This window comes from Gymnoscopelus braueri, assembly GCF_963280865.1.
Source record: "Gymnoscopelus braueri genome assembly, chromosome: 1".
NCBI classification, from domain to species: domain Eukaryota; kingdom Metazoa; phylum Chordata; class Actinopteri; order Myctophiformes; family Myctophidae; genus Gymnoscopelus; species Gymnoscopelus braueri.
Window position 1 is genome coordinate 57,411,420 of NC_137603.1, and position 16,651 is coordinate 57,428,070.

At 43.5% G+C, this 16,651-nt stretch overlaps 1 protein-coding gene across 3 annotated transcripts in view; it reads right to left on the bottom strand.

The window, feature by feature from the left end:
- LOC308082877 (transcription initiation factor TFIID subunit 4) overlaps nucleotides 1-16,651 on the bottom strand; it is a 166,499-nt gene that overhangs the window by 117,596 nt on the left and 32,252 nt on the right. For all 3 annotated transcript variants that reach the window (XM_080424944.1, XM_080424945.1, XM_080424943.1), the window contains exons 7-8: nucleotides 11,384-11,456; nucleotides 9,307-9,421 (exon numbers count right to left, since the gene is read on the bottom strand). In XM_080424944.1, coding sequence (XP_080281070.1) covers nucleotides 9,307-9,421; nucleotides 11,384-11,456 — 188 coding nt within the window. The remainder of the gene's footprint in view (nucleotides 1-9,306; nucleotides 9,422-11,383; nucleotides 11,457-16,651) is intronic.

Sequence of the window (16,651 nt, forward strand, 5' to 3'; positions counted from 1 at the left end):
ACATACAGACTCATGCATTCAAAATGGAGCTCCTTATATGACCGCGGAGGGAAAGCACCGTTAACCACTTTAAACCCTATATAATGTACTTCATTAACCGGGGTCCCCCAGGGGTCTAAACTTGGGCCCCCTCCTTTTTCCCCCTCTACACCAAAATCTCTGGTGAGCTTGTAGATCTGTTATTTTTGCCAAATGTTTGCCAATTATGACATGCCCGTAATAGGGACGCTATTCTTTGAGACACACATACGGGTATTTCGGGGTGTGGCCAAATCCGAACAACACAGCTTTCACCATTGGAATTGCATTACAGAACGTACACAGTGTTACATTGTGTCTATTTTGTCATAGCGCAACATATGGTGAAGTATTGTAGTGCAGGTCATTGCAACAACGGGACCGCAAAATATTACTATATACAATATATATAAATAATATATACTTTAGACGATTCTGCCATATTCTTTGAGACACACATCCCAGTTTTTGCAGGGTCAAACAAGGAATCATGTGACGTTGATCCCCTTCTCCTATTGGCTCATACTAGGACATGGCGTACGTGTAGGCAGAAGAATGGTTCTTCTGGCTAAAGCCTGCAACAAGCCAAATTTGGGTCAATCTTTCGTTGTGACTTGTAAGATTATCTGGTCAACAAGCCATTGTCACAGTGAACTGGCCTTTTTGTTGAAGCTGGTTTCATGTTATACTGTGTTCTACAAAGCAAATGGATATAAACACAGCAAAGGGAAAAGTGTCAACCTTTACAAATGTATGGCTGGTAAACAAATAAGAATAACTGGTGAGATACTTTTGTTTGAATTGAACACCAGCAGCTAACTGAACAACAAGTAAAAATGCTTCCCCTTCCTTGAATGTGTACTGTATATATATTGTACATGTTATATATATTGTACATGTAAGTATTTATGGATACATACTTGTGGGTTTGAGCATGTATACATTAGTATGCATGTGTGCACACTCCTGCATATTAAATGTGTACGCACGCTCCTCAGCATGCTGAGTTTCACTGCATCTGTGCAGTTTGCATGTTTGTATACTGCATGTCTGCCTCTGTAAGTGTGTGTGTGTGTGTGTGTGTGTGTGTGTGTGTGTGTGTGTGTGTGTGTGTGTGTGTGTGTGTGTGTGTGTGTGTGTGTGTGTGTGTGTGTGTGTGTGTGTGTGTGTGTGTGTGTGTGTGCTGCATTGTAGAAATACACTGTTACAAGAAAAAGTCTGGAATTCAAAAATGTACAAAAGTACAAAAGTATTGGTATCAAAATGTACTTAAACTACCAAAAGTAAAAGTACTCATTGTGCAGAATGTTCCATTTCTCAAGTTCAAAATGGATAAAAAATCTTTTGAAAATAGCCGATCTACAAGCTTGCATCCCGATGCATTGTGAGCTTGTAGATCTGCGATTGTCAAATGGCCGAAATACATAGGGCTGAAGTGGTTAGTGTGTTTTGTAATAATAATTAAAATCTACAAAGTAACTAGTAACTAAAGTTGTAGTGGAGTAAAAGTATAATATTTGTTTCTGAGATGTAGTGTAGAAGTAAAAGTACTGACATTTGGAAAACTCCAGTAAAGTAAAAGTACCAAAAAATTGTACTTAACTACAGCGCTTGAGCAAATGTACTGAGTTACTTTACACCATTGGTGTGTGTGTGTGTGTGTGTGTGTGTGTGTGTGTGTGTGTGTGTGTGTGTGTGTGTGTGTGTGTGTGTGTGTGTGTGTGTCTGTGTGTGTGTCTGTGTGTGTGTGTGTGTGTGTGTGTGTGTGTGTGTGTGTGTGTGTGTGTGTGTGTGTGTGTGTGACTATACTTATGTGGGCCAGATGTCTCCAAAATTATACTAGAATTTGAGAAATAGACCATTTTCCTGATCCTCACGAGAGAAATGGTTGTTTTCTAGTTAAAATATACTTTTAGATTTTAGGCTTATAATTAGGAGAGGATTCAGCTTGGGGTTAGAGTTAGAGTTAGACATTTAGAGGTTAGGTTTATGGGGTTAGAGATACAAGTTATACTTGATTTAGGATTAGTCGCGTGCCTGTGTCATGCACAAAAACATTTGCCGATCTAGCCTGCAGATCTTGAAGATCTGCTATTTTGCGCCTTTAGGCTTACAGTTAAAAATGCCATTAATAAAATCGCTGCCCCAAAAATGTTGATGACCTCACAAGTATAGTAATGTGTGTGTGTATTATGTAATGTCTGATTTATACTTAGTTGCGTGCAGTGGAGTAACTAAGTACTCAAATACTGTACTTACAGTAAGTACAATGTTGAGGTATTTTTACTTTACCAGAGTATTTCCAATTTTCCGTACTTTTGCTTGTACTCCACTACATCTCAGAGGCAAATATTGTACTTTTACTCCACTACAATTATTTGAACGCTTTAGTTACTAGTTACTTTGTAGATTTGGATTATTATTACAAAATATACATTAACCACTTCAGCCCTATATGTACATTTCGGCCATTTGAAAATAGCCAATCTACAAGCTCACAATGCGTCGCGATATTGTGAGCTTGTCGATCGGCTGTTTTCAAAAGATTTTTATACATTTTACACATTCGATAACATGTGAAAACATTCTGCATAATGAGTACTTTTACTTTTGGTACTTTAAGTACATTTTTATACCAATACCTTTGTACTCTTACTCAAGTCAATTTTGAACACCAGACTTTCACTTGTGTTTCTACATTGAAGTATTGATACTTTTACTTAAGTAAAAAAAATGGAGTACTTTTTCCACCACTGTCGTAACACCGAAAAGGCATAATAAGTGAGACCACCCTGTGCCTGCCTGCCTGGCTGGCCTGGCAGGGCGCAGCGTGGAGGGGCATCATGTGTATCAGCGGACTGGGGTTATGAAGAGTAACCTTAAGATTGGAGGGGCTCAGGGGGCTGGCAGAGGGCAGGGGGCTGAGGGGGTGGCAGAGGGCAGAGCTAGGCTGAGGGCCTCGGCTGGCTCGCCAGTGATTACAGCGGATGTCGGCTGTTTACAGAGACAGCCGAGGGTGGGGGCAGTGGGCACGGAGACAGCTGCTTTCACTCAGTACTGTAAACTGTACACACACTCACGCGCACGCACACGCACACACACACACACACACACACACACACACAGGCATATAAAGGCATGAGTAGCACAGACACGGTCAAGCAGGCAGACAGACATACACAATGCCTGTGTGCACGCCCGTGCATGCAAAGAACGAAGACACTCACACACCGTGCATTCACAGACGAGTGTGCACGCGCGCTCACACACACACACACACACACACACACACACACACACACACACACACACACACACACACACACACACACACACACTGCTGTAGAAACCCTGGGAAACCTATGTGTGTGTGTGTGTGTTACAGTCAGACAACGGGGACTGGCTCAGTGTGTCAGCACCACCCAGATCACTACACAGGACCACACTGGAAACCAAACAGGCTGCACTGACGACACTGTTTAACTCCTTCATATGGTCTGAATGGTCACTGAACTGATATAGTCTCGCGAGCCGCAGACTGCTGCCTCACACAATTTTACGAATGCTCCGCCTGGAGCAACGGAAGCTCAAGAAAAAAAAGCTCAAGAAAATGATCAAGCGATAATGCGGATGTGACGCCTCCTTCCCATTTCCGTTTCGTCTTTACAGTCGCACAAATTTATCAGAATATAAATCAAAATCATCCAAGCATATACAGCTTGCTGCGTAGCAGAAATTGTTTTTTTAATTGTATGTAGACATAGACGTAGACATACATACATACGTAGACATCTACATACGTAGACATACAATTTTGACATATATTTTTGTGAACGGATATGACGAACAGATGACAGCTTCCTGTCTCGGATTTCAGGAGGTGTAGTTCCAGACTCTATATAGCATTCAAGCATATTTTGATCATCGCGATAATATCGTTAATCGCAATTATTTTTGCCACAATAATGGTGACGTGTGATTTTCATATGGTCCCGTCCCTACTTCAACTGCTGCAAAGCTGCCTTCTCTCTTCACACATTAAGTCCTGCTTGTTTGTAATGGGGGGGAAACTAATTATTTCCGTCAGCCAGTTCCGTGTTCTTTTTGACCCCAGGCTTTATATTTCTTCCTTTAGATTTTCCTTGCTTGTCGGATACATACGTGCTCAAAGTCAACGAGCGTGTTGACCAACACATTTATCCCTTTCTAATCTCTCAAGACAGATTCTGCCAACAGTAGAATGTGTCAGCACCACTTCTCTAAACGTGCAGTGTTGTTGTTAAAGGTTCTATGACATTCATTTTCACTTTTTTTATTTTCAATGTTTTATTTGGGGTTTTATGACCTCAATTACACCCAAAAAACCTGAACTTAAAACATTCAGTGGATTTTCTGTGGTCTGGGGTTTTCTGAATAATTAGGCTGAAAAGTAATCTGAGCTTGGCCCTTCGACAGTGAGGTCACTGTCGAATAATCCCGCCCACTCTCCTCCTCGCCCCTCCCCTCCCCTATCCTTTCCTTTGGGGGGGGGGGCGGAGCAGAGGCGATGATTGACAGGCAAAATCCCTCACCAGCGACACCCGCAGGCAAAGATTTATTTTTTCATTGCAGTTAAAAAGGCTTTAGAAATGTGAGAGAAAAACACCTGCCATTGATCACTGGAATGGAATTTTCACTTAAAACTTTTTGTACACTTTTGAAGGACCAGGACAAAGACTTCGAATGTGGTGTAAAAGTGAATGTCATTAAACCTTTAAAGTATAGGAATAAACACAGAAGCACCCGGGAGGAAGTGGACTAAGAAAGGGGAGGAGCCAAACCGAGTTCCCCTTTTCCTGTTGTGCCCCCAGAGGCAAAAAAGTACTTTTTACCGAATGGGTTCCCAGATTGATCCCTTTCTAACTCTGAGAGTGTGCAAATGTAATCATTTGCACACACTCAGAGTAAACCCATTAAGACCCGGAACGCATCTGTGTCATTTTTAGATTTGAGCTAAAAAGCATTATTTTACACTTTGGCTATTCAAAAATAGCAGATCTACAAGCTCATAGCGCGGCAACGAGTGCCGCGCTATGAGCTTGTAGATCTGCTATTTTAGAAAAATCATGACATTTTGTTCAAATCTTTGAATATATATTTTTTAAAGCGAACATTTGTAAATCAAATCTTTGCTTCTGGGGGGTCCCTGGAACAAAATATTTTGAGATGGGGGGGTCCACGGCCAAATACATATACATTTTGGGGTCCTTGACATGAAAAAGTTTGAGAACCACTGACATAGTAACATACGTTTTTTCAAAAAAAAATTAGGATTTAGAAGACATTTTCTAGAATCAGCCTCAGGTCTTAATGGGTTAGAGGATTTCACAGAGTAGCGGTGTGGGACATTAAAGATACTAGGTCTTCTCTGCACAATGCTGGTCCAGCCATGCATTCACATATTGCAGGATTGCAGGTCTCTGGATAGTTGGGAGACAATAGCAGCCTATGGATCACCCTGCAACCCTGGGCTCCGTTCCAGCATGCTCGTATCCCCAGGTGAGCAAACACACAGCACCACCATAAACAGTGCATGACACTGCCTAACAGAATGGGAACATTAACACCAACCGCAGATGTTGGAACATTATTTTCTTTTTTTTGCGGTGGCATAGTTTCTCTACTGCAATGAGTTGATACTGATACCCTAGGTCTATTGTATCAGCCACTTTGATACAAAAAAACCTGTTACTTTTCAGGATTCAAATTCAAAAATAGCAAAAAATAGCAGATCGACAAGCTCGAAACGCGTCGCTTCACGCCGCGTTTCGAGCTTGTGGATCTGCTATTTTTGATGCTTTTGTGTGACGCTGTAGTATGATCAAGTAGGGCATTTTAGAGGTCCTCGCCAAGTCTCAAATGGGTTTGGTAAAGTACAGAAAATAGCTCAAGAATACTGAGAATATTTGCTTTGGCAAATCAGTTTTACTGCTTCACTTTCCTGGTTGCACCAGAAACCAATTATAACCTCTATCTTCAATCACAAACAAGCAAACAACAGGCCCTTGATCAGGTTAAACATTATGCTGAATGAATAATCGGAGTATTATCTATTGCAGTGATTGTTTTCATGTCAAGGACCCACAAGTTATGTGTTAATTCAGTCAGTTCAGTTCTAATTGGTGGTTCTCAAACTTTTCAGGCCGTGACCCACCAAAACAATCATATTTGAACTGTGGACACCCCACACTGACAAGCACTTGGATAATTGTAGCTATTACATTTAGTTTGACTCGGTTCCACAGATAAATATTGTGAAAACAGACAATCCCTTTTGCCTCTTTCTTAGGTAATATTTGACCATTTTTGATAGCATTGTTCATTACATTTGATGCAGTAATGGTCAAAAGTAATTCATGTGCAGACACCCTGTATACACTGATACTGCATGTTGATTTGTATACTAGTGTTGAGTGAGAAAACATTTGTTGGCGCCAACCCGCAGGTTGAGAACCATTGAATCAGACCATGGACCCCCCCATTTGAAAGGATTTCGTGCCAGGGACCCCCATAAGAGGATATTTGTGTTGGTAGATTAGATTTAGTAGCCTACATCATCATACTGTAGGTGGGCAGACAGCAGTGGATAGAGTGCAACCTATGATCTGATTAGTCATTCTTATACGCTCCTGTCGGACTAACTTCCAGTGGGTGAAATAATATTGAAATGTAACTGTTTCTCATTTTGCTGGGGACCCCCTGGGACCCCCCCTCAAGGATTACACTTTGAGAACCACTAATCTAATGCATCATTTCCTTTATTTTTATTTTTATAAACACAGTATGCAGTTATTAAGACCCCATTTACGCCTTACAAAATGTGATCTGTATCCGGATAGGTCGGTAATAAGGTACAATCTAAGCTTTGATATCCCTCGCCGTACTTTTCTGACTGATATGATGGAACTTTTAATCCGTTTCAATGACCCCATGTGTAATATTTCAGTGTCAGGAGAGGATTAACCCATTAAAACATCTGTTTAACCACTTTAAGCGTTATTTTATACTTTGGCTATTCAAAAAATAGCAGATATACAAGCTCATAGCGCGGCAGCTTGTAGATCTGCTATTTTTTTTTAAATCGTGATTTTTTTGGGGGAAATCTTTGAATGTATATATTTTTTTAAAGCGAACATTTTTTAACTCAAATCTTTGCTTCTGGGGGTCCCTGGAACAACACATTTTGAGATGGGGGTCCGCGGCCAAATACATATAATTTTGCGGGTCCTTGACATGAAATAATGTTAGTCAGTAAACTGTTGAGTGCGTACGTGCGAGCGCGTGTGGGCGCATGCGTGCGTGCGTGCGTGCGACGTGCGTGCGACGTGCGTGCGACGTGCGTGCGACGTGCGTGCGACGTGCGTGCATATGTGAGAGTGTGGAGGGCTCGGCTGCAGGGGGAAAAGGTCGTCCGTAACAAGCAGGCCCTGACAGCTTAATTACCAACGCTCACTAAAGATTTATTGGTTTATCAATCAGGGCCGCGGGGCTGCATTTCCCCTCAGGAGACACAAGGCCATTACTATGAACCCGTTGGCCCATGTATGGTGTGTGTGACCCAGACTGTATACGGTTGGTTATAGGGGGCCCTGGCCTGGTCAAACAGGGGGCCAATCACCCCAAAAAACTATGCTTCTGGCAATTTGCGTTTGTACGCACAAAAGATGTTAAAGACACGCTGACATGCACACACGCACTAGACACACGTGTACACTTATTGAATGTATTGGGACCACAAATAAAGACACACACAAGGGCAAGATTGCAGGTACGTATGCAAATATGCACACATTATACGAAACCATACTCGCTCATGAGCCTACAAATGTCTCAAATGTCCAAAACTGTTACTTTTCAGGATTCAAAATCTAAAATAGCAAAAGTAGCAGATCCACAAGCTCAAAGCGCGTCGCTTCGCGCCGCGTTTCAAGCTTGTGGATCTGCTACTTTTGATGCTTTTGAGTGACGCTGTAGTATGATCAAGTAGGGTGTTAATTTATGAAAAAATCACACCCAGTGTGAAGTGGGCGGTGTGGTCATCACAGTGGTCATCATAGTGATGGAAGCTCACTTCCAAAATATAATTTTGGAAGTGCATAATCCTATTTATAGGTTATTAATGTCATCATGTGTCTCGCTAGCCAATCACAGTGCTGAATAGAGTCAGCCAATAGAGTCAGCCAATCACAGTACAGCTAGGGGTCTACTAATGGGCCAATCACAGTGCAGGAAACTAATACTAATGAGGTGTCCCAACCCCACTTATAGGGGAGGCTACACCGCCCAAAAACACAAAAAGTTAGAATATGGAGATAGGCGGCTTCTGCCCGGCAGCAACAATATGGCATGAGTACACATTCATACAGATACAGGTGCACACACACATACAGTACATTCACATGGGCACATAGACACGTGCACACACACAAGCCCACATCAGCGTACAAATACACACTGTCTGCACACACTATTTGGACCACAAAGGCTGACATGTGGACGATGAACCTCTTTTATGTTTTTGAGCCCAAAACCCCAGATGAAGTTAAGAGACCAAGAACTGAGACAGAAAAGGGAGATAGGCAGAGGGGCCTCAGGCAAAATGCCGTATGTTTGACTTCTCCGAAAGGTATTTTCAGCGCCGCATCCAGCGCTTCCGACCATCTGGATACAATTACCTTATTTCCAAATTGAGATTTAGCTCATTAGCAATCTCTCGCCGATGAGTTGTGACACTGACACGAGAGCAGGGCCCGCCGCGTGTGAGAGACCGCGATGAGGAGGCGAGAGAGTGATCTATTGGCTGGCAAAAGGTCTGTGTGTTGCTATGTGATGATGGGCACCGAGAGAAGGAACGCAGCTCACCCACCCAGCCAGCCAGGCAGGCAGGCAGGCAGGCAGGCAGGCAGGCGACCAGATGAACACTCATGGCCTTAGCTGAGAGAGTAGCCCGTAGTCATGTGTGAGGAGATCTTAGTGAAATGCTGCCCCCATGTGGTGGCTTTATTGAACAGAAGGCATGCTGTAACGTTGGAGAGGAGAGGAGAGGAGAGGAGAGGAGAGGAGAGGAGAGGAGAGGAGAGGAGAGGAGGGGAGAGGAGAGGAGAGGAGAGGAGAGGAGAGGAGAGGAGAGGAGAGGAGAGGAGAGGAGAGGAGAGGAGAGGAGAGGAGAGGAGAGGAGAGGAGAGGAGAGGAGAGGAGAGGAGAGGAGAGGAGAGGAGAGGAGAGGAGAGGAGAGGAGGGGAGGTATACCTGAAAGAACCGCCTCCAGGGTCATTGAGCTTGTTTTTCTGGTTCCCAGAGACCTGAACAGCCAGGCCCATGGGACTTTTGCCTGCTTGGATGGTACATGACTTCCCCATTGTGCCTGTGGAGGGAAAGAGAGAATGATGAACAAAGTTAAAGAAAGAAAGAAAGAAAGAAAGAAAGAAAGAAAGAAAGAAAGAAAGAAAGAAAGAAAGAAAGAAAGAAAGAAAGAAAGCAGTGATATTCTCATTGAACTGTTCTGTTGCATCTGCATCAACTCGCCTCCTGTCTGACAAAGACACTAGCAGTGGTGTAAAGTAACAAGTACAATTACTCAAGTACTGTACTTAAGTACAATCTATACTTCACTGGAGTATTTCCAAATTTCTGTACTTTCTGTACTTACTCCACTACATCTCAGAGGCAAATAGTATACTTTTACTCCACTACAATTATTTGAAAACTTTAGTTACTTTGTAGATTTGTATTATTATCACAAAACAGCCTATATACACATTTCGGCCATTTGAAAATATCCGATCTACAAGCTCATAATGCGTTGTGATGCGGCGCATTGTGAGCTTGTACAATTACACCTGTCTGTGTCTCACTGTATATGGACCGTTCTGTCAATACCACTGCACTTCACCGTTCTGTATACGTTCTGTCAATAACACTGCACTTCACTGTTCTGTATACGTTCTGTCAATAACACTTCACTGTTCTGTATACGTTCTGTAAATACCACTGCACTTCACTGTTCTGTATACGTTCTGTAAATAACACTGCACTTCACTGTTCTGTATACGTTCTGTAAATACCACTGCACTTCACTGTTCTGTATACATTCTGTAAATACCACTGCACTTCACTGTTCTGTATACGTTCTGTAAATACCACTGCACTTCACTGTTCTGTATACATTCTGTCAATAACACTGCACTTCACTGTTCCGTATACATTCTGTCAATAACACTGCACTTCACTGTTCTGTATACGTTCTGTCAATAACACTGCACTTCACCGACTCCTCACAAACTCCCCAAACTTCCCGCGTCTCCTGTCCTGCTCCGGGACACATTTTCTTTCCGACGAGGGACGCGGCGAGCTGCCAGGGTGAATTTAAACTTGATTTTAACAGGCATGTTCCTGGCCAAGAGGCACGGAGGGAAGTATTTTTAGAACTATCCCCGCATCGCAATTTACAGGCATAAAACAACCTAGAGATCTTTGACTGCAGGCGATCTGCGGTGGAAGACGGGGCAGATCAAAATTCTGTATGTGCCTCCGATCGTACGTACGTGCACACACGTGCACACACGTGCACACACACACACACGCACACACACACACACGCGTACACACACACACACACACACACACACGTACACACACACACACTCAAGCAAACACGCATACACTCACACACAAACATATGCTTACACAAACATACACACAAGTGTGTGTGTGTGTGTGTACACACACCACAAAAAACACACACCACCTGAGAGTTTGCAAGTTCTCTCTTGGGGAGACAAACAGGAGGGTGTTGCCGGGGCGATACTTTGTGGGCTTCTGTTGGGAAGTGAGTGTTTGTGAATCAGGCGTCGGTGCGTTGCAATGTAAATGTTTGAGAAACGCTTTCAGAACCGGACAGAAAATGCACCTGTTCTCTCTCTCTCTCTACAATTCTGCTGCCTGTTGTTTATTTACACTGTCTGGCCCGGGATGCCTCTTGAGTGAAGACTTGGAGATTTAGCGACGTGTGTTTGTTTTGACTTTACTTAAACACTTAGTCCTGCAGAGATAAAGAGACCTGTCTAAGCAAACAGTGTCTCTGACAAACATAACAGTGGGCAGACTGATAATCACTCCCAGTGGATCTCGGTATAGGAAGAATGGTGTCTGAACGTAGACCAGTGCCATTAAGGACACTGTGTGACTCTACTGGGTATCCCCATTAACTCTGGGCAGTGTCAGTGCTCTATCCATTAAGCTACACAGGGAATGGAACCCCAGGTAGTGTGTAATGCCTTGCTCTATCTCATGAGAAGCAGTGTACAGTAGGAGGACAATCACTCACCGTGAGATCGCACTGGTGTGACCATCATGGGCATCCGGACCTGGCCCCCGGCCATACCGACCCTCTTTATACCCTGGATATGCAGAGAGAGAAAGAGAAAGAGAAAGAGTGAGAAAGACAGAGAGGACGAACATTTCAGAGTAGCCACCACAACAACTAACTGTGGTCCTGATCCTGTTTACTTGATTCAATGTCAATTCATGATCCACTACGTCCAAACACAACATTCCTCCATATTTGTTCAGTTGGGTTCTGTCTGCAGCCCTGTCAGAACAAGTCCCTTTGCCCTTCTCGACCCACAGTATTGAAGTACTTGCATTAGGGATGGGCATTTGGGCATTTGTTTCAAAACATGTACACACTGGGGAGTCTTAGCAGTTAAACACGGTTAACCCTAGCCTGACATATTTATACAAATTAACATTGCATTGCACGTCACAAGCCTTGGACAGCTGATATCAGCAGTTGAACGCAGTGAACAAAGCCTCATTTCAACTGTCTCAAAACTACAAGGTGAACAGCGTCCAAATAAATTTAAACAGTCATTATGGTTTTCGAATTGTTTTTTTATCGGCTACGGTTTCAGAGCAAATCCTTTTGTTTATTTTAAAAGACACAGCATTAAAAATGTAAGTGAAACTTACATGGGGTTTATATGTCGAATACAAAGCATTGTTTCCCCCTTGCCAAATAAGTATTTTTTAAGGTGTGACAATAAAGTCTTTCTGATTCTCATTCTGATACATTGGATAACTCCCACAGGGCCAAGCAGGTGGGTTCAGCTGTCACTAGTGACTCCGGTGAAATAAAAACAATGATGTTACTCGTCCCCTCAGCGATTTGTTGCTCTGTTTTCTTGTCCATTCCAACATACTGTAGGTAGCGACAGCGCTGATGCTTAAATAGACATCAGTAACACTCTCAGGAGTAAATATAAACGCCATGGCAGCGTTCTGTTTTAATATAATATTGCTGCCACGTTACTGCCGTAGCATCGTGTTGCTTTTCGGACAGTTTTAACGGTGTGCACAGCACTACAAACAGGAAGAGGGCGTGTCGCTCAGTTTCTGAGCGAGCTCTATTTCCCGTCCACAGATATATAGATGTATGTGGGCTCTGGCCCAGGAGCCAGTTGCACCATCTCACACTAAGTTCAAACTTAGCCTAGTTATAGCATAAATGGCTTTAAGCCATTTAAGCTAAGTTTGAACTTAGTGTGAGGTGGTGCAACTGGCTCCTGAAGTTCTCGCCCCTCCCGTTTTTATGCGAGAATTTCTGGGAACTCAGATGAAGCTGTCACTACTGTGGTAGCCATTAGGGCTAATTGATTTTCAGGCGCGACATGCTTCCATAGAAGACATGTTGTTTTCTATGGAATCCGAAATAGACAGTTTGAAATCAGTTGTGGCGACTGAGAACTTTAAATCCATGCGTATATGCATGTTTTCCATACCATACCAAAGAGCCTATGGATGTGAAAATCAGGTAGTAAAAAAAGTACTAACAGAGGAGGGAGAAGAAAACATAAGCAGGTTGAGGGGAGGTGGGGTGGGATGGGATGGGAGGTGGTTGGGGGGGGGGTGCAAGGAAACGCATCGCTAATAGAGACACTTCCTTCCTCGGTTAGGGGCCGGGGGGCGGGCCCGGGGCTCACCCATCCATTCACCACCAGTTTGCTTCTCCCTGCATATTTTTTAGGGCCCTTGTTTTCTATTCCCTGACACATGCTATATTACTGTTCAGGCCCTGCAACAAAAAAAAAGAAGAAAAAAAAGACAGAGGCAATTTCTCCCCAGACAACCACTTCAGGCCCCCACCCCACCCCCCAGCTCCAACGAGGGAGGGAGGGAGGGAGGGAGGGAGGGGGGGCACGGAGAAAAATAGAAGGGAGAGAGGGAGAGAGAGGGAGAGAGGTAAAAAGAGAAAGAGAAAAAAGAAAGAGAGCTTTTGCACCAGAGGCCACCTGGCGACACAGTTCCAGAAAGCTCTCAGGTGTAAAGTTTCTGGCATTGGGGGCAAAGCCAAGAGATTCATTGTACAGGTTTCATTAATAAGTGGGAGTTTTTCTATTTAAGGATCATGGCGTCGTTACGGAAACTCAATTATACCTGCCCAGGATTTGGAAGCGTTGTTTTAATTGGTGTGCTCTGGTGGTGTGTGACGGTAGCAACGACCAAAATATGACAAGAATATTTTTTTTCACATTACCGTGATTATTCTTCAAAGCTTAAGATCACAACGCCATGAAAGTCATAATGCGTATTAAGGACTAAACAATAACCATGGGCTCTTGTTCTCGACCTTGGACGACCACTCGGTGGTTCTCCTACCTATAACTGGTCTGACCTACCAGGTTTCTTAGAAAGGTTCACTCTCATTCCCCCCATATCCTCCTGACCGAAGTCCCCTATAGGCAATATATGGAACTACACGGTGATGGGGGGCGGGGCTTCCTATCGCCAATGGGCGGGGCTTTTGCCCTACTGGACTTGGGAAGCCCCTTCGGTGGGGGCGTTCTAATACAGCCAGAAAACCCCATTCCAGACCTTCCAAACTGTAGACTATAGCTGGTTGGCAGTGAGAACGGAGTAAAGAGAACCGTTCCCCTAATAATTTCCTTGCCCTCAGACCATGTCTGTACCAGGGTTTATTGTTTACAAATGTTTTGTACATGATGTCTTATAGTTGGGGTTGGCACACATCTACACAGCCGCATGTGTGTGTGTGTGTGTGTGTGTGTGTGTGTGTGTGTGTGTGTGTGTGTGTGTGTGTGTGTGTGTGTGTGTGTGTGTGTGTGCATGCATGCTTTCAACCACAGGCATGTTCACTACATAAGCTGCAGCCGTCACGTTTCTTTTGAACTGACCCAGGGCTGACCCACTTACCTCCTCTAACCCCACACACACACGCACGCACGCACACACACACACACACACACACACACACACACACACACACACACACACACACACACACACACACACACACACACACACACACACACACACACACACACACACACACACACACACACACACACACACACACACACACACACACACACACACACAGCCATGAGAGCATGAGAGGGCAACCAGAACATTGGCCTAGCCTGAGAGTCTGACCTACGGACACATGAGCGAGAGATGAGTGGGGCCAGGGAACGAAATAAGAGATGAAGAGAAAAAGAGAGAAGGGACGGAGAGAGAGAGAGGGAATACATGGAGAGAGAGAGACAGAGAGAGAGAGAGAGAGAGAGAGACAGAGACTCATGCTCTCCTACTGTAGGTCAGAACAGCTGAAAGCAGGTCAATGGGATCTGGCCTGGCGTGTGTGACTCTGTGTGACTGCTTTTGAATGTACTACAAACCCACACACAAGACATGTCCTCTATTCACACACACACAACCATGCACATGCTTATCATGCACACACACGCTATAGACACACTAGACACCATGATCACATGTCCCATGGGGATGCCATGATCCAGGGCCTATGGCCAGGCTAGTGTTGGCTGTTACTGTAGGTGGCCAGGGGCTGGCAAAGACCCCACCGATGCAGTGGTCCCCTCCTGCAGCCAAACTGGCCCCCGTTCAGCACAGAACACACAGTGCCTGGGAAACCCCTCCTCTCAATGTGCTCACAGACAGATAGAGACTCATCACTGGCCTTGGCAGTGGACACCGTAGCGGTCAGCACCGGAATACTTGCATATCAGTGGATGTGAACAGGAATGTTGACTTCTTTCCAGTGGTGGAAAAAAGTACTGCATTTTTTACTCAAGTAAAAGTATCAATACTGCAATGTAGAAATACTCTGTTCAATATAGTGAGTACTTTCTACAAAAGTAGAAAGTACTCACTTTTTCAGAATGTCCCTCATTTTTCAAATGTATAAAATGTTTAAAAATCTTGAAAATAGCAGATCTACAAGTTCACAATGCGTTGCATCGCGACGCATTGTGAGCTTGTAAATCGGCTATTTTCAAATGGCCGAAATGTAAGGCTGAAGTGTAGGGTTGAAGTGGGTAATGTATGTTTTGTAATACTAATCAGAATCTACAAAGTAACTAGTAACTAAAGTTTTCAAATTGTAGTGGAGTAAAAGTACAATATTTGCCTCTGAAATGTAGTGGAGTAGAAGTAAAAGTACTGAAAATTGGAAATACTCCAGTAAAGTAAAAGTACCTCAAAATTGCATTGTACGTACGTAAGTACAGTACTAGTTACTTTACACCACTGCTTCTTTCCCATGCTTGAGTACGGGCAGGGCAATATATTTAATTCTACAATATGACATATATATATGTGTATATATATATATATGTATATATAAACATTCAGTGAAAACAGCAGATCGCGTTGTGACACTGTGAGCTGTTTGTGCATAATCCTATTATTAATTTGTTATTAATGCATATTTAATAATCATAATAACTAACTTATATAGCGCCTTTTAAGAGACCCAAGGATGCTTAATTAAGGACGATTTTGTTAATAAACAAATACTTATTTAAAGATGATCAAATGTGTTTGTTAAGACCATGTCAATAGTTTGTAGACTTTATCGGGACGTTATTCTAAACGTCTTTGTGGTGTGACACGTTGTTAGCTTGTAGATCTGCTCTTTTTGGCGAGCGAGACTATCATACAATGGAGTATAAAATAGGCTTCACAATAGGCTCTATGGACAGCAGCCATATTGGAAGGAAATTGGGCCTTCACAGGTGTTACCAAAGATACTAATGAAGACTCTGTTTCATTTAGTGTAGCACAGTGGTTCTCAAACTTTTTAATTTCAAGGACTCCCATAACTCTGAGAGTGTACAAATGGAACCAAATGGACCCGTAAGGGGCCATTTGGTTCCATTTGTACAGTCTCAGAGTTACACACCCGTAAGGGGCCATTTGGAACCCCCTCAAGGAACCATGAGAGTCCCTGGACCACACTTTGAGACCAGAATGGAACAGAGCCTTAATTAGTATTATTGGTAACACCTGTTAAGGAAGTAAGAAGAGGCCCAATTTCTGTGCATAGAGCCCATTCTGAGCAAGCCTGGCTAATGTAGCAGCAGCATGGACTACAACATGGATTAAGGTGACTACAACAAGGATTCAGGTGAATGTGAAACTAAAGATGCCCTTTAAAAAAAGGACTGGCAAATGGACTGTGTGTGTGTGTGCAGGAATTGCAAGACAGCCTTGCCCTACACCAGTAGGCCTTTTCATATCACAGTCCATTATTTACTCGCCATTTGAGCCATGG